Raw genomic sequence first — 24,952 nt, forward strand, 5'->3', positions numbered from 1 at the left:
CAGGGTTGAGCTACAAGCCTTCAAGCCGTGGTAGCGAACCTCTTTAATTGTTGCTGATTCAATGGTTATTGAACAATGAAGACAAACACACTACAAATGTTCCATATATGGTCAACAAGACCTTCTTTAACATTCCAAGCAGATTTGCACATAGACAGGTAGAGGCTGAGTAGAGTATAATGGATTAGAATAAAGTAGACCAGATTAGGTTAAAGTGCAGTAGCTTTACTTACTTCTACATACTTATGTCTAGCTTTTCTAGACATAAGTATGGAAGCACATTTCCACCACAGAATAAAGAATAAAAAAGGTAATTGCAACTTTTCTCACAATTCTCTCAATTCTTGGAATAGTTCACAATTCAGATTTTTTTCTTGCAACTGCAATTTTACATCTCACAAATTTTTTTCTCAGAATTGCGTGATAAAAACTCGTAATTCACACTTTCTTCTCAGAATTGCCCGATACAAACTCTGAATTCTGACATTTTGTCTCAGAATTGTGTTATACAAACTCAAAATTCTGACTTCTGTTTTAGAATCACGTGATGCAAACTCGGAATACCGACTTTTTTTCTCAGAATTGCATGATACAAACTCGGAATTCTGACATTTTTCTCAAAATTGTGAGACATAAACTCAGAATTCTGACATTTCTCTCAGAACTGAGTGATACAAACTCAGAATTCTGATATTTTTCTCAGAATTGCATGATGCAAACTCGAATTGAGAGATAAAAAGTAAATTAGGTTTTTTTATTTTTTATTCAGTGGCGGAAAACGGGTTTCCATACATAAGAGGGGACTAGGAGGTCTGTAAATCTTTTTTAATTCAGATTTTATTTATTCTTGTTTGTAATACGCGTTAGATCTTTCAAAGTTAACAAGTGCAGTTAAGATATTAATCATTTATTTTTTATTATTTTAAAAAATTCTAATCTGACAAGATTATTATTTCAGTTTTCTAAAGAGTTTCAGTTTTCTAAAAAAAAATAAGATAATTATTATATTATATCCCATTGAAAGCAAAAGCAGGCATAGTAAATATTAATCAAAGCAAATATTTTTCAGATAATATTTTAACAATTTGCTTTTGTACAATGAGAATATAAAAGCAGTTTCTTCAATTATTGAATTACTCAAAGGGATGATTGTATTTCTGTATCCTTGGCGTCAAAACCCCTGCAGTAGAGCACACTACAGCAGAGTGGAGTATAAAATACTATAGGAGAGAAGAAGAGACTTGAGCACAAGGACAAAAGCCAGCAGCACTCGAATCAAGGCTGTGAAAAACAAGATGTTAACTATTCATGTCTAAACAATGCCACTGTGAGTGGAGTGAAGCTTCTTGGGGCATGAAATGAATGTGATGTGAACATTTCAGGGGTCATGAATGTGCTTCATCACGCTGACATAAAAAAGCTCTGTTAATAGAACAGTGTGAAAGAAAAGTCTATTGTCAAAGTTCATTTAACTCATCCTCAATGTCGTCAGTGCCTAACTACACAGTCACATTTAATTATTCAATCGGAGAGTTCGGGTCCCATCAGTAGGAAGGAAATCTAATATACTATGCCAGCAATCAGCAAGGCAAAGCAGTTTGCTGTCAACCATTTGTATTTGCCATTTATGATAAAATTAATCTAAAACCAGAAATCAAAACAAGACATCTAAACTCTGCTCACATTTGCGGTTGATGTGTTGCGTTGGCTCAAGACTCTTGCTGCTGCTGCAGACGGCCGTGGCGTGCTGGGGTGCAGGGTTCTGCCTCCTCTGCAGACAGGCCAGCATGACTGCGCAGACGCAGGTACGATTCTAAAGACACCGGTTTGCCGAGGCCGACCTGCAAAATGAAGAAAAATATCATTGTTAGTCATGTAGCCCAATTAAGCAAGACGTGCAGGAATTATGTTGAATTAGATGGAAAAATTGTATTATAAAAAGCCATTTGGGAACTGGAGATTATAGTAAATAAAACTGTATTTACTATATATTTTATTCTAATATTTATATTTTTATGGACAAATAAAAATAACTAAAAATCATAAAAAACTAAAGTGTAAATAATAAAAGTATTAATAAAATTATAAATCTTTATATTTTTAAAATGATAAATAAAATAAATTTAAATAAAAGTATTATTAAAATTATAAATATTTATTTTTTAAAAGTGTAATACAATTTTTTTTTAAATAATAAAGATTTACAAGTTTATTTATCTGTATGGCGCTGCTTGATGAATAAATAAATAAAATATTGAAAGTGTCAAATAATATTATACATTTACATAATATTATAAAATCATTTGGGAACTGGAGGTTATAGTAAATAAATATTTTTATATTATTTGAATTTAATATTTATATTTAAAATTTTTTAAAAAAGCATAAAAATAAAAACACAAATAGTAAAAGTATTAATAAAATTATAAGTATTTATATTTTTAAATTGATAAAAAAAATGTAAATAAATGTATTAATACAATAATAAATCTAAATTTTGTATAAAAAAGTATAACAAATTAAATAAAAGCTTAAATAATAAAAATATATAAAAGTTGATTTATCTGTCTTTATTGCTTTGTTTGATAAATAAATAAAAGTATCAATAATACTATACATTTATATAACAGTGTTATAAGTCATTTGGGAACTAGGTTACAGTAAATAAAATATTTATATATTTTATTTTAATATTTATATTTTTTTAAAGTAAAAACAAAATCATAAAATAAAAGCGTAAATAATAAAAATATTAATTAAAATATAAATATTCATATTTTTAAATGATAAATAAAATGTGTAAATAAAAGTATTAATAAAATTATACAAAAAGTATTAAATAAAAGTTTAAATAATAAAAGTATTCCTCATTTATCTGTCTGTATTGCTATGTTTGTAAACAATAAAAGCATAAATAAAAGTATTAATACAAAAATCATTTTTCAAAGTATAAATCAAAAAGAAAGAAATTAAAGTATCAACTAAAATAAATAAAATAAAAAATAAAAATACAAAAAGCAGATTCAAACTTGCATGTGTCAGAGCACAAGTCCTAACCACTATGCCATGGCTCCAGTGTGTACGTATATGTATTTTTAATTCATTTCTTCAACTCACACCTGTGAAGCACAGAAGGAGGACACACACAGAGACCTATGTGAGGTGGAGGTTTAATGCTGCTCCAGCTGCCTCTCGGTTCTGTGGGCTGAATTACAAACACACACCTGCTGCATCACATGGGACTCTAGCAGCCCCGTCCTTCCTGGCCATCTCACAGCACCCATCCATCAACAGCCTATCACTTCCTTCAGTCACAGGAGGAATAGAGCACCCATCACCGCTCACAACACACACGGTAAGAACAAAACCCTGCGCTGACCTGCTGAAACACTTCCGAGGTGTTTTTTTTTTTTTTAAATGATGGCGATGTCAAAAGACAGAAAGAGAGTCTGTCTGCAGCTCAGATGGCGACCGGGGATGGTGTTTTGTCCAAAAAGGTCTCGCGGCGGTTTCCAGGAGTTTCTGCTTGGAGTGTAAATGTCCATATTGTGTGTGGGTGTGTGTAACATGCTGATGAGTTGGGTGGGGGGCAAATGCCAAGCGCACATCAGGGCCAGTGACGGGCGTAATCAATCTCCCCCCGGGCCATAAATCTCTGGCTGCATTCCTGCTCTGCCTCCCTCCATCTTCAGCTCTTTCGCTCCAGAGGAAGAAGAGAAAACGGGGCGCGCTGCCAGACTGTCGACACAGGAAACAGCAGCTCTCTTGGAGAATGCGTTATAGGACCATCTGACTACGTTTTAGGCAGCACTGCCGCCCACCAGATGACTCTCAGACTAGCAAAGACAGTCTAATGGCAAGTTGAAGGAACAATCCTGCCGGAGTAAATTCAGGTGAACAATGGAGGGTTTGAATTGGCAACCTTATGGGTACAAGCCCAGACGGAACCACAAAGTTAACTAGATCAGGACTTTGATTTCAGCACAAATGTGCAAACATATCGTACTTTGTTCTGCATTGACAACACATCTGATGGCCAATCGTTAAGCATTTACGATCATGTCATGAACTTAATATAGACATCAAGGTTAATTTTAACCTCAGTTTATGATATGGAATATTACGGCTTATGGTTTGGGGTGTGTTTATTCCTAAATGACTTACTGTGACCCAGAAAAAAAAAAAAAAAAAAAAAAAAAAATAGTAACCATGTCTTGTCATCAACTGAACTATAAAGAAACTAAACAAAAAAAAAATTACTAAAAAAATAAATGAGTAAAAGTGAAACAAAATTTAATTTTTAATAGTTTAATTTTTAAAACAAAAATAACCACAATTTTAGGTTTAGTTTTTCGAAAACATGGTATATTACAAAAATTGAAAACTTAGAAGAGGTTAGATAGCAAAAAATTAAATTGAAACACTTAAAAAACAACTGTAGTGAAGCAACTTCGGCAGCCCTAAAATTCTAAAACCAAAATAAAAAATAAATAATCTCTCTTTAAATGACACCTTATTGTATAAAAAACAACTAAAATTAAACTACAACCAACTGTGGTTAAGTGAAAACAAACAAAAACTTAATAAAAAAAATTAAATTAAATTAAATTAAATTAAAATATTAACTAAAAAAAAAAAATGTAGGCTGTTTTTCTAAAACACAAAACTTAAAAACATTAGAGGTTTGATATGAACTGAAACCCATTTTTTAAAAAATGAAAGCCCTAAAAGTCTAAAACTAAAATAAAAACTAAATAAACTAAACTAAAACCCACAAAAACTCAAATAAAATAAAACTAAAGTATCATAAAAATAAAGTAATCATGTGGAGTGTTAGGTCAAGCGAATTACACAGAAACTAAACTAAAACTTAAACTAAACTAAAATAAAACTTGAAAACATTTTTAAAAATGAAAGCCCTAAAATTCCAAAACTAAAACCTAAACTTAAACCCACAAAAACTCAAGTAAAGTAAAATAAAATTAAACAACGTAAAATAAATAAATAAAATAAAATAACTTAAAAGGGTAAAAGCGAAAATAAGTAAAAATATCCACAATTTTTGGTTGTTTTTCTAAAACACAAAACACAAGGTTAGATCAATTTTAACTAAATAAACCAAATCTAGGAAACTATAAAAAAGAAAACTAAACTAAAACCCATAAAAATTCAAGTAAAGTAAAATTAAATTAAATAAATCAAATTAAATTAAATAAAGTAACAAAATAAAATAAAAAATGAAATAGTTATCATGTGGAGTGTTGCCGTCAAGAGAACTACACAGAAACTAAACAAAAACAGGAACAACAACAACAACAAAAAAAAAAACAATGGGTAAAAATGAAACTAAATAAAAAATGGATTTATTTCTCAAAAAATAATTGAATAAAATAAGCCAAAATTTTAAGTTTAGTTTTTCTAAAACACAAAACCTGAAAACTTTACAGAGGTTAGATAGCAAAAATGTTCAAAATAAAAGTCCTTAAACACTACAACCAATTGTGATCGAGTGAAAACTACCAAACGAAAGTAAAACAAAAAGACCAATAACATGGAAATAAACATTTCAAAACCATAATAACCTTGGTGAAACACAACGGACATGCTCCTGGATCAATATCCCTGTTGGTCTGGAACAGCATTTTGCATCAACCAATCAGCTTTAAGGATTAGGCTTACAGCTATCATCCCCCTGATTGGTTAGGGTTATGTCTATAATTTAAATCTCTGTTATCCAGCACAAACAAAAGATACAGAAGCATGTACTACTTGGCTAAATCTGTCGTGCCAGAGGGCAACTGTGTAAATTACAGCTCTTTAGGTGGCGACGTGATTAAACTGAAGCAGAAACATCTTGAAGCTCAGTACGATCGTCTGACAACCCTTTACCACCCATCTCGCCAGTCAGACTTTCAGAGGGAACAAATCCTCAAACTGCAAACAACAACCGAAAACATGCAATCCAAGAGTGTGCTGAATGGCTCTGTTTTATTGACATGTGAAATCTGTGTTATTTAAAGATCGCAGCTCATCGGTAAACATCTCTCTCGCTCTCTCTCTCCTCAATGGCTTTCTGTCACAGCGGGGAAATGGATTAGCCCTTCCTGAGACTCGGTTTCCAAAAATCTGCATCTGAATGCAAGCAGATGATGAGGAACTGAGCAGAGAAAGAGAGCGAGATCGACAAGCGACTCAGGTCTGTCTGTCTGCCTGTCAATATTTATTTATTTGAAATTGTGTCGCCATGTCAGCTAACACGTGCTTATCAATGTATTTGAAAGAATCAACAGCAACACCAATAAAATCTCCAGCACTATAGATGAAATCCTTATCGGCCTCTCTTCAGCTCAGCATGATGAACAGTACATATTGGATGATTTCAGTTGCACTTGTGTGTGCTTCCTGAGATATGAGTCACATTACATATTTGTAAATGCTCAGATCACTGTTATTATTTCATAAACTAGAGGCTTTATAAGCCACTTATAGGGAATAAACCTCATGCATACTGCAGTGTCCCCACAAGAAACACAAGGTGTTCTTGTCTGGCTAAAACCAAGACAGCATGGATTTAGTTTTACGTTATTTAGCATATGATTTCCATCTTAAGCCTTATAGCCACACCGACTTTATAGACATCCCTCCTGAACATCCTGGACTTAAGTCCCTTGGTTAGGACGAAAGCTCAGGTTGCAAAATATGTGTTCAGAGAATTCAGGCCTACTAACACAGAGCATAAGAGGATAGTGCAACATGATTATAAAACTAAATGCATCTCTCTCATTGTAAAGTGGTTCATAGAGAAAACTCACACAGAGTTTTATTTAGCACCAAAATCGCATGCAGAGATGGACATATATTTCAACTCTGACCGTTAAATGGCCTATTTATTAAAATTCAACAATCCTCAGTCAACAGTTTAATTTTGAGTAATTTAAAGATGACTTTTAATGTAAAGATAACAGTGTTTTTTCATTCATTATTAACACTTTGCAATGTAGTGTCATGTAACTACTGTTAACTTATGAACCTTATTGTAAAGTGTTACCAAAATGTTAAAATGAAAATCCTAAAAGCTAGTTATTAGTTACTAATTATTTTAAATTCTAAGCTATTTTAGGCATATACGGAATGTAAAATAGCTATTAAATTTAAGATTTACCCTCTGACCTTAATATTTTATGGCTGACGCCAAAGGTAATGTAAATGTAAAAATTAAATAAATAAGCAAAAGTATCTTGTTAAAACCAAGTCAAAAGTTTTTGAACAGTAAGTTGTTTTTTTTTACTTTAAAGTTGAAGATACAGCAAAAACAACATTTTGAAATAATTTTACTATTTGAAATAACTTTTCTCTTTGAATATCTTTAAAAATGTAACTTATTCCTGTGATTTCAAAGCTGAATTTTTAGCATCTTTACTCCAGTCACATGATGCTTTAGAAATCATTTGAATATTCAGATTTACTGCTCAAAAAAAAACAAAAAACATTATTATTATTATTATTATTATTATTATTATTATTATTATTGTTGTTGTTAAAAACAGTGGAGTAGAATTTTTTCAGGTTTCTTTGATGAATTAAAAGTTAAGAAGAACAGCATTTATCTGAAATAGAAATCATTTGTAACATTATATATGTCTTTATCATCACTTTTGATCAATTTAAAGCATCCTTGCTAAATAAAAGTATTAATTTATTAATTTCTTCTTGAAACCAGTTACTCCAGGTAGTGAAAATATTTCACAATATTACTGCTTTTGCTATATTTTGGATCAAATAAAGGCAGTTTTTTGAGCAGAAGAGACTTCTTTAAAAATCATATTGTCTGAAAACGTTTGACTGGTAGTATACAAAAAAAAAAAAAAAAAAAAAAAATCACAATGCACTTGCCACTTTTTCTTGTTAGGATGACATCTTGCATTTCACAACCACAAGTCTGCAGTGTTCTGACCAACTATGATTGTGTGCCACCATATGGCATTTTTACTTTCCCCTGTCAACCGACGAACAACTTTTCAGGACAAAACCACTCCGAAATCTCCAACAGAGACTATAGCTTAAGTCAACGTAGCCCGTGCATACATCAGCGTCCATAATGAAAGTGCTTTTGAACCTGTAACAATATACAGTTTCAGGTAGACACGCACTTATTTGTCTGATGCATGCCGAGATCTCTGGCGGGCGAATTAACCTCACGCTGGCCTGAGCCCCCTGAATTCTCTGAAGTGCACTTCTGCGGGAGAGCCGAAAAGATCGATAGGCTGGAAAGTGAGGGGAAGGTGAGAACGAAAAGAGGTGTTAGTGAGGATAAAAGAACCTAAGACAAAAAGCATGATGGCTAAAAGTTGATTTCCTGTCTATAAAATCCTCCATTATGACCAATATAGACTCAGCCTGTAGGGAATCTATGCACATTGATGTTAAGGAGAGAGAATGGAAAGAGGGTTTGCGTTTGTCTGCGATATATGAGAAAGGCAAGGGGACGGAGAGGAGGGGGGCTTCTCTTCCTAATTGAATGGTGACCTGCCAGAACGTTGTGAGTGTGTGTGTGTGAGACAGAGAGCCCCATGCAGTGCTTTTAAAAGGCCTGTGCGTCTCCCCTCTTAATAAGCCCAAACAAGTTAATCCAATCGACACACCCAGACCCTTTTCTACGGCTTTAACAAGCAGCCACTACAGTCCCCCATAATCCCTCACACACACCGCACCGCTGAATGGAAAGCAATGAAAGAGCCCATTAGAGGGACAGACAGAGTCCCCGACCCCTTAACTTCACTACACAGCGCACACACACAATCTTAGACACTCAACACTATTATATAAAACCACACACACACACACACACACACACACACACACACACACACACACGAACATGCTGAGCAGGCGACATTAGAAACAAAATCAGAATAACACATCAAGTTACACACACACATAATGCAACAGGACAAGGACAAACGGGGATGCAAAACACACACAAACAAACAAACAATCCTTCAGAGAGGACAGCCACACACTCTGGGACATAAATCCAACGATTGTTAACAAGACACACACGCACAGGAGAGCCGGCGCTTCCTAACAACACATGAATGCAGGAGAGGATGTAAAACCCATGGAGCACAAACAGTCCTGCTGACAACAAACAAACAATATACGCACGCGTTTCCACTATACATACAGTTTCATTCAATAGCTAGCAATATTCGCACACAATATCCACATCTGCTGAAGGGCCGCCTCCATTCCAGGGTCAGACGCAGGTCAGTCATTGTTGCAAGCATAAGCAGATGGAAGATGGTTTATTTTGCAGCACGAAGAATGAACATAAACATATTGCAGCGGTGAATTTTTGCTCGCAAGCGCGGCTTGTAAGCGAGAGTCGGATGATAATAGGATGAAGTCTATCTCTGTCACAGCATGCGAAACCGCACGCCCGTTATCTTGAATCACGCTACAGTAGCCAACATTAATGCTGTCACGTCTGTGGCTGAAGCACCAGCTAATTGACCGCCGAGACGAAATGCTGAATGAATATGTTGTGCGTGTGAGATCACATGGAGGAACTTCCTGTCTAAAGCAGTGAAAGGGCAGTTAGTGCTGATGCACGCACAAAATACGCCTAGAGATACTTTCAAACCATCAAAATGACATACGGACATTTACACATTATCCTAAAAGCGCAATATGGCAACAAAGTTACTTATAAAACAATGTTAGACTTTGTTTGTTTATATTCTTGTGATTGCGTTCACATTTTTGGGTTGACCCTGGAACACAAAACTAGTCATAAGTGTCATTTTAAATTGATTTATACATCTGGAAGCTTGATAAATAAGTTCCATTGGTGTATGGTTTGTTAGGATAGGATAGTATTTGTCTGAGATACAGCTAGTTGAAAATCTGGAATCTGAGTGTGCAAAAAAATAATAATAATAAAAGAAAAAAAAAAAAAAGATATATATATCGTATTTTTTTTTTCTTTTATTATTTTTTTTTTTTTTGCACATTCAGATTTTTTGCACACTCTATATATATATAGAGAAAGTCGCCCTTTTAAGTTGTCCAAATGAATTTCTTAGCAATGCATATTACTAATCAAAAATTACGTTCTGATATATTTATGGTAGGAAATTTACAAAATATTTTCATGGAACATGATCTTTACTTAATATCCTAATGATTTTCGGCATAAAAGAAAAATGTGCTACTTATGACTGGTTTTGTGGTCCAGGGTCACATTTTTGTTTGGCATCAAAGTACAAACAAATGTCTTTGTAATAAAATAAAATAAAAATTATGCAATAGCCAAATAATAAAGACTGATATTAAAATGATATGCTACTTTGCCAAAATAAGTTAAAACTAAATTAATTTAATTTGAAAAATCAACCATCTTCAATGCTATAATTGAAGTCTCACTAATATTCTAATTTACAGTTTAAAAAATGGATATTCACTTTGATATTTAATAAAGATTCATTTTAAAAGTGCTATTAAATGATTACTTTTACTAAAGATTACATTTAAGTGAGGATTAAGAGACGTCCAAAGAAATATAAATGCAAAAATCACAGAAAGTTAATAGCGAGCAAAAAAAAAAAAAGATTAATCAAAAAGAAAAATAAATAAAATAAATAATGCTAAAAAATTACAATTAAATGAATATCTATCTATCTATCTATCTATCTATCTATCTATCTATCTATCTATCTATCTATCTATCTATCTATCTATCTATCGCAGTGCAGGGCAAAAAAAAAAAAAGATTAATCAAAAAGAAAAATAAATAAAATAAATAATGCTAAAAAATTACAATTAAATGAATATCTATCTATCTATCTATCTATCTATCTATCTATCTATCTATCTATCTATCTATCTATCTATCTATCTATCTATCTATCTATCTATCTATCTATCTATCTATCTATCTATCGCAGTGCAGGGCTTATAGCCAAAGTTTAGAGAGGTCACACATCTAAATAAAGACACATCAGAGCAACTGGTTGTCCATTAAACTGTAACAACCCACAGAAAAGAGCAGCTAAACTAAAAAAAAAAAAAAACACACAGTGCTGGCCATCACACATCTGAACTCATTCACATAACACAAGGCCCCTGTTTAGGATTAACACAAAATGAAAACAATGGCCTATTATATGCACAACACCCCCACCCCCTGAAGGCATTCATTTGTTAGTGTGAATATTCAAGTGTCTTCTCTTGCTGTATTTTGTTCATTGTTTGTGCTGTTTGATCACAGCCTGAGGGATGAAGTCTGGAAGATGAGCCGTTGTCGGATGAGGGAGTGAGAAAAAGACAAAAAAGTAAATCATACACACTGACATTCGGTTATGATAGATAAAAACCTAATGTACCATCAATAGATCAAATCAATAGAAAATAACTGAAGCTAAAAACTTTGAAACCCTATGTATTGTATCAGTGTTCTCTCTGAGGACACTCGCCAGTATCCCAGAATGCACTTGCAGGCAGTATGTATGCTGACCTCAATTCCCATTACCACTGAGTGAGGAACAATCAATTGCTGGGAAAAATATATTTTCCAAGCACAAAAAGTATACAGTTGTACTGGAAATGATAACCCAACAACAGACTGTCCGAGGAGGCAAAGGAGGCAGTGTCTCCTCAAAATATTGGATGACAAAAAAAATCTGTAGTGCAAAAATAAAACAACGCAAGTATAACAAAATACAACATGTATAGCTATTAAAATGACCTCTTTCAAAAGTTCACATACACTTGATTCTAAATACTGTATTGTTACCTGAATGATCCACAGCTGTGTGTGTGTTTTTTTGTTTTGTGATAGTTGTTCATAAGTTTTTGGTTTGTCCTGAACAGTTAAACTGCCTGCTGTTTTTCAAAAAAATCTTTCAGGTCCCACAATTTCTTTGGTTTTTCAGCATTTTTGTGTATTTGAACCCTTTCCAACAATCAGATTTATATGCAACTATTACAGAAGTAACACAATGCATCAAGAGCAGGGGGGTGAAAACTTTTTGAATTTTAAGCTCATGGTAAATTTCTCATTTTGTCTTCTGGGAAATGTAATTATCTCCTGTAGCTTCTGAAGGGCAGTACTAATGAAAAAACACGATATTTAGGCAAAATAAGAAAAATGTACACACATTCTGTTCAAAAGTTTTCACCCCCCGGCTATTAATGCATCGTTTTTCCTTCTGCTGCATCAGTGAGCGTTTGAACCTTCTGTAATAGTTGCATACGAGTCTCTCAGTTCTCAAAATCATAAAGTCATTGTTGGAAAGGGTTCAAATACACAAAAACGCTGAAAAACCAAAGAATTTGTCCGACCTGAAGGATTTTTCTGAAGAACAGCGGGCAAATAAGGGACTCACAAACAACTATCACTAAAAAAAATAAAAAAAAATAATTCAGGTAACAACACAATATTTAGAATCAAGTGTATGTAAAGTTTTGAACAGGGTCATTTTTATAAATTTAATTATTAAGTAAATGTCTTTTATGTGAAATATCTTATTCAGGTCAGAAAAATAACATGCATTTTGTATGATCCCTGCTATTTTGTTAAAATAATTAACATTTTGCAGATTCTGCAAGGTGCATGTAAACTTTTGACCTGAACTGTATATTCCATTTTCTTCAGAAAAAGTCATTTACAATAAAATAATTCATTTCTTTTGCCAAAACACAATGTTATGACCCAACCACATTTTCATTCACTCCTACTGGTCCTTCAAAGCATAAACACATATTTATGCGCAGGGATGTGCACACTGAAATATACATGCTTTATCAGACATTGTTTCCTCTGAGATTATCAATTCTCTATCCAATAATCAGAGAAAAAAGTAAGAGAGAGCGAATAACGGCCCTGTCCTGCCCCAGTGGCAGGAAATATCCGGCACCTTCCATATCACACAGCCGTCCTGATAAAGACCCGCGTTATCGTTCCCCCTTCCGAGAGACATGAGCTAGTGAAGGTGAGGTATGTGTGTAATTCACATGCGCGTGAAGGTGGCCGCTAAGAAAGGAAATGTGTGTGAAACGGCAAGTCTCAGATATGCGTACAGGAGCCTTCAAGGAAAGGTATCTCATTCAGAGCTGCCGAGACAAAGCTGCTTTGCAAAAATGACATACAAAGCAGATCGCTTCCTACCTCTACCTGACACGCTTGTGTAATCGCACAGCCGCATGTGACTCCCAAACCAATGCCATATACTTCGGGAGGGTTTTGTGAAGTCTCCTTTGCTAGTGCTTGGCGATCAAGGGGTCAAGTGAGGCTTGGGAGATTCACCCGAGACCGAGTTTCTGATCCGATGAGGCTGAGGAACTCCGCTTATTCAAGAACAATGTTTATCCTGAGGATGATGTCATAAAATCCGAGCACAAAACAAACACCAGGCCTGAAACCTCTTATGCAGGCACTCGAGAATAGGTGCAGTCATGTAAAACCCTGCTTATGATGAGACGTGCCCTCTGACCTTCTCTCTCTCCCCGCATGCCACACACACAGACACACACAGACACACACAGACACACACAGACACACACAGACACACACACACACACACACACACACACACACACACACACACACACACAGACACACACACACACAGACACACACACACACACACACACACACACACACACACACACACACACGTCCCTAAGCAGAGTTCAGCATCTTAAATTACTGCCTGCCCTTTCCCTCTGTGTGTTGCCCTCCTCTCCTGACCCCTCCGCTTCGCTGACGGGGAACTGTTCATAATTAAATGTTAATCTAAAAAAAAACCTTTCCTTCTTCCTATCTCTCGCTTTCTCTCCCCCACATTTTTAGGAAGAGATCTAGTTAGAGATTGCATTAGCATGAAAAAGCAGGCTGGTAATTGTCTTCACCCAGCGGAGTGATCTGTAGCTTGGTGAGCGGAGAAATCGGAGGATTAGTTAAAAAATAAAAAAATAAAAAGGCAGCAGCTCTATCTTTGCTCCGAGCGCAGATGCTGCCCACAGCCACAGAGTCTCCGATTAAATTACACTGAGAAGAGGATGTGGCCATTGACTTAAAAAATTAAATAAAATAGACCAGCGGGAGACTAAAGCTCGACCTCCGTTTTAACTGCCGAGCGTATCCACAAACCCCTCGTCTCGCTAATCTATTAATATGCATTTGTGCTGAAAACCAGGGAGGGGATTGGGTCGGCGGTTAAACGTGGTTTCGAGATATGGCACGGTGTATTAAAGGGGTTAGATATCCCAAAATCATGCCTGTAGGCCCTACTGCCCTCCTTTAATCCCGGGTGTCACATTTTAGCTTCTCTGCTTGCCGGATTCACACTTCAAACACACATTTACCCAGAGGGAGAAAAGTATTGCTCAGGGGTTGCTCTTTTAAAGCTCAGGAGACTTAATGTTCTCAGTTGTTTTGTTCAAAGAAACAGTTCATCCAAAAATGAAAATCATGCCCTCCAGCGGAGCTCGCAAATCTCATTTGCGCATGCGCATATTTCAGACTTGGAGCATCAAGATAGTTGCAGCAAGTTTGATGTGAGTGATAACGAAGTCATGTATATTGAGACACACCATGTCTAAATATGCAGAACTGCAAATGAGATTTAAGCCCTTTTGTCACTTTTGGGACTACAAATTCTTGAAAATGTCTTCTTTTGAATTCTACAAATGAGTAATTGATTTTCATTTGTCTCAGAAGTTTCTCTCAAAACACAAATGTGACCCTGGACCACAAAAACCAGACTTAGGTAGCACGGGTATATTTGTAGCAATAGCCAAAAATACATTGCATAGGTCAAAATGATCAATTTATGTCAAAAATCATTAAAGGTCCCATATTGTCAAAATTGAAATTTCCTGGCTTTTTTCATGATAAGTAAGGTCTAGGGGCTATGTAACTACCATATAAGTTTCAAAACAGTCAATCCACAGTAAAATGCACCCAGCCTGCATAAAGTAGCTGTTCCTTTTCACGAGCCGCTGTGACTTCCGTAAAAATGTGACGTCCGATCTACTCAGTCACCACCCCGAGCGCCAACCACCGTCCCACCCTCCTTTTGTCAAACCCCCAGACAACATTGCGTCCATGCCATTGTTGAGCAACAACAACACGAAAACAAATCGAGAAAACGCTGTTCAGTCGATGGATATCAGGAAACTACATCATTGCACAGGCTTCCGAACAACGTTAATATAAGAGACCATTGGCACATCAGCTTTAGGCTCTTTCACACAGCCATTCCGGAAAATACACGGATAATGTGTCCCATGATTTGTTCCGGAATTGTGTAATTTGGTTTTTCCACAGTTGTTTTCCGGAATCTGGGCATGCTTTACACACAACCCGTTAAGTGCATGTTTGGATGTGAGATGGATTTTGCCACTTATACCGCAAATATATATTCTTAAGGGCATCAACAACTAAAATAAACCTCCAGAAATGTGTACAATATGGGACCTTTAAGATATTAAGTAAAGATCATGTTTTATGAAGATATTTTGTAAATTTTCTTACCGTAAATATATCAAAAACTTAATTTTTGCATTTGCATATGCATTTATTTTCTCAATATTTCGATTTTTTGCACCCTCAGATTCCAGATTTTCAAATAGCTGCATCTTGGTTACATATTTTACATCAATGGAAATCTTGCTTATTCAGCTTTCAGATGATATATAAATCTCAATTAAAAAAAAAAAATGTACCCTTATGACTGGTTTTGTGGTCCAGAGTCACAAATGAGACATGCATATTTATTGACATACAGTAGCTTTACAAATCAATACAGAGAGCATAACCAAGATCAGCTCTTTTCATAAGTGGATTAGTCACAAGGGGATGTTCATAGAAACTATGTAGAAACATTTATTAAAAATTTGGATAAAAAAAATAAATAAATAAAATAATGGGTTCAGATAAACTGCGCATTAAAATATATTACAATAAAATAAAATAAAATAAAATTTGTCAGTATGGCATGAAAATAAAATTAAAAATTGGTTAAAAAGTAAAAATAATAAATAAAAAGCTATTTAGAAAAAAAAATACTAAAATAAAATATAAGAAGATTAGACAGAATAAATGAAAAATGTTATAAATGATAATTTTTGGGTATACAGTGTCAAAGTTTATTTTTTTTGCCTATCCTCACTTACATAAATTAACTATAGTGTCCTGCACCCACTAGTAAAAAAACAAACAAACAAAAAATTAGATAGACAGAATTTTTGGTTTGACTGTAGATAATACACCTAGATGTTCATTTGCATTCATACTTAAATCGTTGACTTCTGATTGCAGACAGGCATTTTGGCAAATCTTGTTGCTTAGCCATTACAGAGATCTTACAGCCTAGCACTCTAGACTTAACTTCTCAGCCGGAACCATCCATTCATTTTGGTCTCATGCCACAAGCCACCAAATACATTAGGGACGAGAAGCAGCACTTCCACCTCCAAGGCAAAACTTCAGCCGGCCAATAATCTAATATTTCCTAAGCTCCTTTATTTCTCCTCTCAGACTTCCTTGAGATGAAACATTTGCCCTGCAAGCAGTGCAGAGCGGAGTCTGAGTCGCTGTGGGATTAATGGCGGTGTCAAGGTGGAAGTTAAGGACCGGCAACTGACCTTCTCTTCAGCCCAGAACTCAATGCGCAATTAGCTTCATCCACTGTACCGTGGAAGCCCACAACAGAGCGTCTCGGTTTACAGTTTACATAGGAAATAACAGGGCAAAAGGGCGATTCACACGTGTCTAGAACAGACCTTGAAAAGGGCTGTTCCTTGGTTGCGCCTTTGAATTTACCATAAATAGACCAAAAGAAAGGATCTGTTTGTATGGCAAGCACAGCGTGTGTCCCGCCGGTGGGGTAAGCGGAGCTGACGAGAGATTGACAGATTGAGTGTACAGGATACGGGTGAGGAGACTTTGTGTGGAGATATACGACTCCTTCTCTGATCGGCAGTCCCTGACCTTCTGATGCACGCTCCTTAACTTCCTCATTAAGCTGTCACACAGCCTGCCAAAAACAAACCAGAGCTCAAAACATATCTCCCTCCTATTCAACCACACAACCTTCCTCCTAAAAAAAAGGAGAGACAATCGAACCAGTGGACGGCTGGATCGGTTTTCAGCATCTCAGCTTGCCCAGCCTGGGTGAATGTGCTCAATACTCGCAGCGATTAAACCGGCCGTCCCGTCTAGCCATAGACAGTCTGCCTCTGTCCACGGCAATCATACCCTATTAGAATAATGATAAGATATCCCCGTCTCCTTTTCTTTCCCTTCCTCTGTGCCTTCCTGGTCGGGTCTCTCTGATAGACATTAATTCCAGTTTCATCTATAAAGCCAAGCTCATGCATATTTAACAGAATCTATTACTTTAGGATTAAATTATAAAAGACTGTCCCTCTTAAATTTTTTATAGTTTGCATAATTGGTTGCAAGGCCCAAACGGGACCTTAAAAACCCTAGTTTATTAAGAAAATAAAACGAAAACAGGCCAAGACACGCAAAAGCAACTCGAAGACCTTCAGAAGTCTGCATAAGGGTACACACAGAAAATGTATGTGTGTAGATACAAAACTAACAAACAAATAAAAAGTTAAGCCACATTAAACTGGCCTGACCCAACAGGAAGAGATATTTTAATTGGTTTCCAGGGCTCAAGGGACCCCTCGCAGCGAGAGGACACCTCCATAGAGGATGGACTAGATTTCTGACAGCCTTCAGTCTGAACTGAGATAAAGATGACAAGTGAGAAATTTAGCCTAAGAAATTATAAAAGCCTGTAAGCATGACGTTTCATCATGTCCGCAGCAGCATAAAAGGAGCTTTTCATTTCACACTGACAGCGATTTGCTGGGACAAAGCCACCGAAACTCATTCGTTTTCAATGAGAGTTGGTGTTTTGAGGCGACTTGAGTGACAGCGAAGGTGGCCACTGTGAGAAAGTTGAGAAAAATTCCACTCTATGCAAATGAGCCATGAAGGAATGAACATCTTCTAATGGCAGTAGGTTTGGCTTATCAACTCAACCAGTGGTCCCTAGCTCAAATTTTTGATTTTGTCAATAAAAGTCAAAATATTAAGTCACAGATGTGTATTTGCTGAATTCACCATTATTCACCAAAATGACAATTTACACAAATGCAAACTTCAGAGAAAAAAAAACTTGAAAAGTGCTTTTTTTTAAGGTTTAAATGGTCACCATTGGCGTATAATGCAACAAAGATTGCTGAAGTCAACTAATTTTACTAACAGACCTACCAATCTCTGTGTAAAAATAATATAATGATATTGCTTTCTTTCTAAAGTCATTTTTACCACCCTGTAAACTGGCTCTGAATCTCAGGTGAAAAAGACAGAGCAATAGATAGAACGATAGAGCAATAGAGAAATAGAGTGATGGAACGATAGAGCAACAGAAAGACCGATAGAGAAATAGAGTGACATGACAACAGAGCAATTGACAGACAGATATAGCGATAGACAAATAGTTATAGAACGATAGAGCATAAGACAGAGAAATAGATAGAACGATAGAGCGATAGAGAAAAGGTGACAGAACGATAAAGCAATAGGCAGACAGACAGACAGATATAGCAATGGACAAATATTGATGGAACGATAGAGCAAAAGACAGACAGATTGAGCGATAGAGAGACAGAGTGATAGAACGACAGAGCAAAAGACGGATACAGTGATAGATGATAGTGCAATTGATAGATAGATATAGCGATAGATAGACAAACAGTTATGGAATGATAGACAGTCCCTCCAGAAAAACGCGATTATGCGATCGCATGATTCCATGCATAATCAGCCAAAGTCCGCATATTTATGCGGGGGACGCATTTTTTCAAATACGCCGCACTTTCGCCGCATAAATTGCAGATTTCCGCGCGCAAAATATGCGGGCTTGCATGATTTCATAGTCCCATTTCCGTATGGGTCTTTGTCTTCGTTCTTTCGAGTACTATTGTGGTCGCGCGTTGCCGCGACGTTCTGTCTTGCCTCATTTCATTTTCGCCTGCCTGACCAGTCCACATCAAGTGTATTGGACATCGAGAGATTGTGAGACCCGAATATTAATCCGTGTGGCCGTTTGGCCATCCCCGCACTGTTTCAACTGGAGGACTGTGTTTGTGGGGTTCGTATGGTACCATTAGATTGTTGTGTGGATGAAATTATAAATTGATGTGAGTGGTTTGAGTGTGGTCTGTTTGTTTATTGTTGGAAGCGTGTGCGAGTGTGTATATGTACGAGTGTGTGAGCGTGAGAAATCGGTACTAAGGGTTGTGAGTTTGCGTGATTTTATGGAGTAAATTTTGTTGTGTGTATATTGTTGATGGACCAGGTGTAATGTGATTGCATGTGTGATTTTGTTGATCAATTTATTTTTATTTGTGTTTATTGATTTGATTTGATTTATGGTCATTTGATTTTTTTGTTTTTTTTTCGTGTTTAGTTGATTTTGACTTATGACTATTTGATTGTATTCTTTTGTGTGTGTGTGTGTGTGTGTGTGTGTGTGTGTGTGTGTGTGTGTGTGTGTGTTTATTGATTTGTGTCAATTTGATGTTGATTTTGTTAATTTTGTTGGACGGGCTAAGGAGTGCTGACCACTCTAGGTCCATGTTAATGGGTACCCTTGTTCACTGAGTGATTTTGTTCTTCTGATTTTTACACGTGTCATCTGAATACACGTGTGTTTGTGGTGAAATGAGTACATTAGTGTACGTTTGAAGTGCGTAGTGAAGTGGAATTGGGGTAGGTTGGTTATTTCTCCTTGCCATCTGATGTATTACTTTTGATTTGTCTAATTTGTTTATATTTTTGTTTTGATTTGAAAGCCATGTTAACCCCTTGTGTCCTAAATTGTGTCTGTGTGTTTAGCTTTTATCCCAATAATAATAAAATATTGTATCTTTTTTTCTATATTCACATCTCTGCTCTATTCTTGTGGGAACGGACCTGGGTGTCTTTGACCATTATTTCCCTGGGAGAGATTCCCAGGGAGGAGTAGTCGATGTTATAATTATAATTGAGTCCAGAATAACGAAATTCACCCCTTACGGTGCTACATCTGGCAATAAGTGTGTTGGGGGAATCACTTTTTTCTCTCTTTTTCACCAAACCGCAGTTTTTGCAAGTTCCCGCAGTTTTTTGCAAGTTCACGCAATTTCATCGCATAAAATTGCATAAATATCCCGCATATTCAATCGCATTTTTTAAGAAAACGTGCCGCATAATCAAGGATTTTTGCCCGCAACAATCACAAAAAAACGCCGCGTTTTTCTGGAGGGACTGGATAGAGCGACAGAACGATAGCGCACAAGACAGAGCGATAGATAGAACGATAGAGAAATAGAGTGACAGAATGATAGAGCAGCAGACAGAGATAGTAATGGAGAAATATTGATTGGAACGATAGAGGAAGAGACAGACAGATTGAGCGATAGACAGACTGACAGAACGAGCAAAAGACAGAGCGACAGATTGACGATAGAGCGATAGAGAAATAGTGTGACAGAACAATAGAGCAATTGAAAGACAGACAGATACAGCGATAGACAGACAAATAGTCATGGAACGATAGAGAATAGAGTGACAATAATAGAACAGCAGATAGATATATAGCAATGAAGAAATATAAATGGAACGATAAAGACAGAACGATAGAGCAACTGACAGACAAACAGATAGCGATAGACAAAAAGTTATAGAACAATAGCGCAAAAGAGACAGAGCGATAAAGAATGAGAAAGAGAGAGAGAATGATAGAGGAAAATACAGACAGAAAATGTTGGAATATCTTTAAAATTCCAAATCAGTAAATTCCTGTCATTCTAATTCATATAGGCCTTGGTGAAACCTACATGAGCACATTTTTATCAAGGGCATTTCCTAACAAAAAAGAGAGAGGAAAAAAAAGAGGGATGTCACCGTCCCCCAAATTAGACTGAAGGGACATTCCCAGAGCTCATCCCCACCGCCTGCCAACGCTCAGGCGTATCTGCACGGGGGAGGGGGGGGGGATATTTCACAGCGTATAAATTATTAAGCGAGCGCGAGGCCGGTGTGCTAAGCAGCGCGCAGATAGGCCAGTTATTCACAGCTCTGCTGGGACGGCGGCGTCTGCAGCCTCCGCACGCTCCTATCAGATCGTTTGTCACCAGCGATAGACAATTTACTACACAAGCCTTTTTCAATTTATTCATTGTGCTGTCACTGCAGTTTTCTCCCCCGCACTGAAAGCCGCCATACTCTCAAACCAACCCCGCCTGATGGAGAGAGGCTTTGAGCCGTGTCTATTTGGACACAGACACACAGACACACACACACACACCTGCTGAGGCTCCCTCTTTAGTGTGGACAAAGACAAACACTGTCTGTTTAAATCTTCTTAATTGAGAGTAAAGGAGAAGAACCCAGGAAACACAAAAGGCAGATGTCCCTTTTCCACTCTCTCTCTCTCTCTCTCTCTCTCTCGCTCCCCTCCAAACCTCAGCTACTAAAACAGTGTGATAAAAGCATGCGAGGTGGGAAGAGCACATAGAGACAGCAAAAACGCATCCGCCTTGTCTCAAATTAGCTCTGGGCTGGCTTGAGGAGATAGCCAGTGAGTGCTTCCATTAAGAGCAAACGAAGCCCTCTGTGACCACCACAACCCTCTCTACACCAGTCTCACAGAGGCTCAAAGGTACCCAGGGCTCTTCTGGGAACACCAGCAAAAAAGCAAGGCCTGTGCTGGCAAAGCAGAACTGCAGTTACCTAACACTGAGGATTTTGCAGGTTAAACCTAGTGCATGTGTAAAACATTGCCTTGAAGTCAAAACAAAAGCAAAAACGCTTTTAGCTTGTTTTACTGTAACACAGTACCTTTGTCCTACAAACAAACCTTATAAACTAAACTAAAATAAAATAAAATAAAATAAAATACGTAATAGCTGAAATACTCAACTCAGGCAACATGAAAAGGCTTTTTAGGAAAGGAAAAAAGTACAAAGTGAAATGTGACCTGGGTATGTTTACTCCCATAGATTAGAACCTAGTTGAAAATAAAGGCAAAGACGTGTTAATGTCCTTCTGGAATACGTTCCTTCAAGACACTACAAGGACGAAGAAGTTTGCAGTTGCAGTGCTACTCGTTTGAAAGATTTCAGCATCTCCGAGTTTAGCACCGCATAACCTTGCTGCTGGATATGTGAGTCTCTTTGATTAGCGGCTTTAATGAGCCACACAATTAGATATGAGGCAATAAAGGGCTCGTTTAGGAGCGGTGTGGTCTCTGACGGCTGAACCGGAGTTAATTGAGATTTACGTGACAAGATGCTGCAGCAGCTAACAGCCTTGGAGAACGGTCAGCCTAAACTGTGAGCTATTCGGGATCAAAGAAATGACCAAGCAGATGAGAGAGCAAAAGATAAGCCCACTGGCACACGCTTGGCTTAGTATTTTTATATTTTCTTGTCAATTGTAACTTCAGGGAGAAAAACAGGCTTAGATTTGAGCACTGTTTTCATGGGTCTTTCAGCCCTGATAAAAAAAAAAAAAAAAAAAAAAATGCATCAGTGGCCATGAGAGAGCCTGAGCCAGAGAGGTTGGGGCCACTGTATATGTCCTTCATGTGAAGCCAATGCCACTAAATAACAGCAGAGAGAAGACTCCCCAAGGACCACAGTCCTCGTCATAGTACGCCGATCAAGGCAAACAGCCAAAGTTTTGGCACACACAATCGCACAGATACATGCAGGTCTTAAATAACAAAAACCTCTTTAGGAATACCAGTACCAAAATACATACAACTCAAAAGCTTAGGGTCTGTAAGAAGATAATATTAGAAGATAACAAAAATATTAAGAAAATCTTCTAAATGTAAAGTTGTTCAAATGAAGTTCTTAGCAATGCATATTACTAATCAGAAATCAAGTTTTAATATATTTATATCTATTTATATCAAAATATCTTCATGGAACATGATATTTACTTAATATCCTAATGATTTTTGGCATAAAAGAAAAATTGATCATTTTGACCCATACAAGGTATTTTTGGCTATTGCTACAAATATTCTTGTGCTACTTAAGAGTGGTTTTGTGGTCAAGGGTGACATTTTATTCTCGTCTTTTATCGTCAACGATATTGCATTTTCATATAGTAACAGTTATCATTTATTGACCTTATTGCCATCTCATCATGGTCTTATTTTAGTCATGGAAAAAAAAAAGTGTCAATGAATATTTTATATGTTTGTTTGTAACAATGTTAAACATCTTTACTGTCAGTTTGGAGTATTCATTTTTTTTTTTGTTTTTAAATCTTAACCTCCAACAAACATATGAAATGTGATGCAGCACTGAATTAAATTGAATAGAAAGCAGGAATAAAATCACTTTTATCCAATCTGATTTGACTTGATTGTGTAAAGTGAAACGTTAGACTATGATATTATTTATGGCCTTATATAACTTAAAAATAGCTTCAAAGAAGGAAAGAATTATATTTTGGCAAAAAGATTATAAAAGCAAACACAGCATAAAAGGCATTTGTCAGGAGACTAAATAAAGAACCCAAGTTTGATTTCATGTTAACAGAACTATTGTGCCTTGAACGGTCAGCAAAGTTTTTCACAATCCACACACAAATACAGACTTCAGTGTCCTAAAAGGACAGTTTATGGAGATTTCAGCTGCACAGACAGATCCAGAGCTTCTCCAGTGTCTCGCAGGAAGAATGATGTCAACTGTGCAACTATCTCAGATGTCTCCTTTGAAAGCCCTGTTCCAGACTTTCTCTCTCAATAGGGGGAATCTGAAAAGGGGTGAGATGAGAGATAGATGTGCTCAGAGCCTGGGTGTCTGGCCCTCGTATATAAAACACAGCCAAAATATCCAGAGAGGGCACCGTTTGTGCGGGGGACAAGGTGACCCTGTCTCCCGGGAGCCTGTGAAATGACACAATAGACGCCTCTCATCTCTACGGCGCACACACACATATATCCACACACACCAGCCAGCTATCACTGTGCCAAGGAAGGAGACGGCACAAAAGCAGAGGCTGGTGGGGGGACACCGCCCTGCACCGCCCCACCCCAGCGCCACAGCCCTCGAGCCCCCATTCAGGCAGAATCCGGTGACAAGCCCCCTGCATACACCCCACAGACGGTGCCGAATTCCACCCTCCGCCCTGAGCCCCAGCCACAGGCCCGACAGATGGAGCGGCTATTGATCGAACAGCTCGCACCCTCCCCGCCCGCTGCATCCATCCCCTGAGGAAACAAAGGGCTGGAGAAGTCAAGAGAGACGCCTGAATACGGGGAGCAGGGCCGGGGCAGCCGCAAGGGCGGGCGGAGGGGGGCCGAAATGCTTCCACACAGCTGAGTTATGCAGCAAGTGTCTGGGGCTTGGGAGAGCGGAGGCATTTCAAAGCTTTGAATGCACTTTTATGATCCAGACTCGGAGGAGACAGGTTGTGTGGAGAGCACACAAGATCAGCGGCGGCTGTGTTTGCTCGGACATAATGGACAGTAAACACTGCCGGCGGAGATGATACGCTTACTGACGGACAGAGCATCATCAAAACAAACAGCTCTTTTTATCAGCAAGCTGGGAAACTTCACAAATATTTAGACGGATAAATTGTTTGGCTAAACTAAACGGAAGAACATGATATCGTGACAAAAAGAAAAGCCTTTAAGCTCTTTTAAAGAGACAGTCCAACCAAAAATAAAAAATTCTGTCATCACTTTCAAACCCTCATGATGTTCGAAAACAGACTTTCATAACATATATCTTAGTGTTTTTTGTCCATACAATGGAAAGCTATGTTACTAAGAGTGTTTTGGTTACCAACATACTAAGAACTTTTTTGCGTTTCACTAAAGAAATTAGATTTTTTTTTTTTTTTTAACTATCTAACATTAAC

General features: G+C 37.0%; 1 protein-coding gene across 1 annotated transcript in view; it reads right to left on the reverse strand.

Moving 5' to 3' along the window:
- The window catches only part of fam222aa (family with sequence similarity 222 member Aa), a 72,415-nt gene that overhangs the window by 27,556 nt on the left and 19,907 nt on the right, over positions 1-24,952 (reverse strand). The window contains exon 2 of the mRNA XM_073839886.1: positions 1,684-1,841. Coding sequence (XP_073695987.1) covers positions 1,684-1,789 — 106 coding nt within the window. The 5' untranslated portion in view covers positions 1,790-1,841. The remainder of the gene's footprint in view (positions 1-1,683; positions 1,842-24,952) is intronic.

The sequence above is a fragment of the Garra rufa genome, chromosome 5, assembly GCF_049309525.1.
Source record: "Garra rufa chromosome 5, GarRuf1.0, whole genome shotgun sequence".
Taxonomy (NCBI): Eukaryota; Metazoa; Chordata; class Actinopteri; order Cypriniformes; family Cyprinidae; genus Garra; species Garra rufa.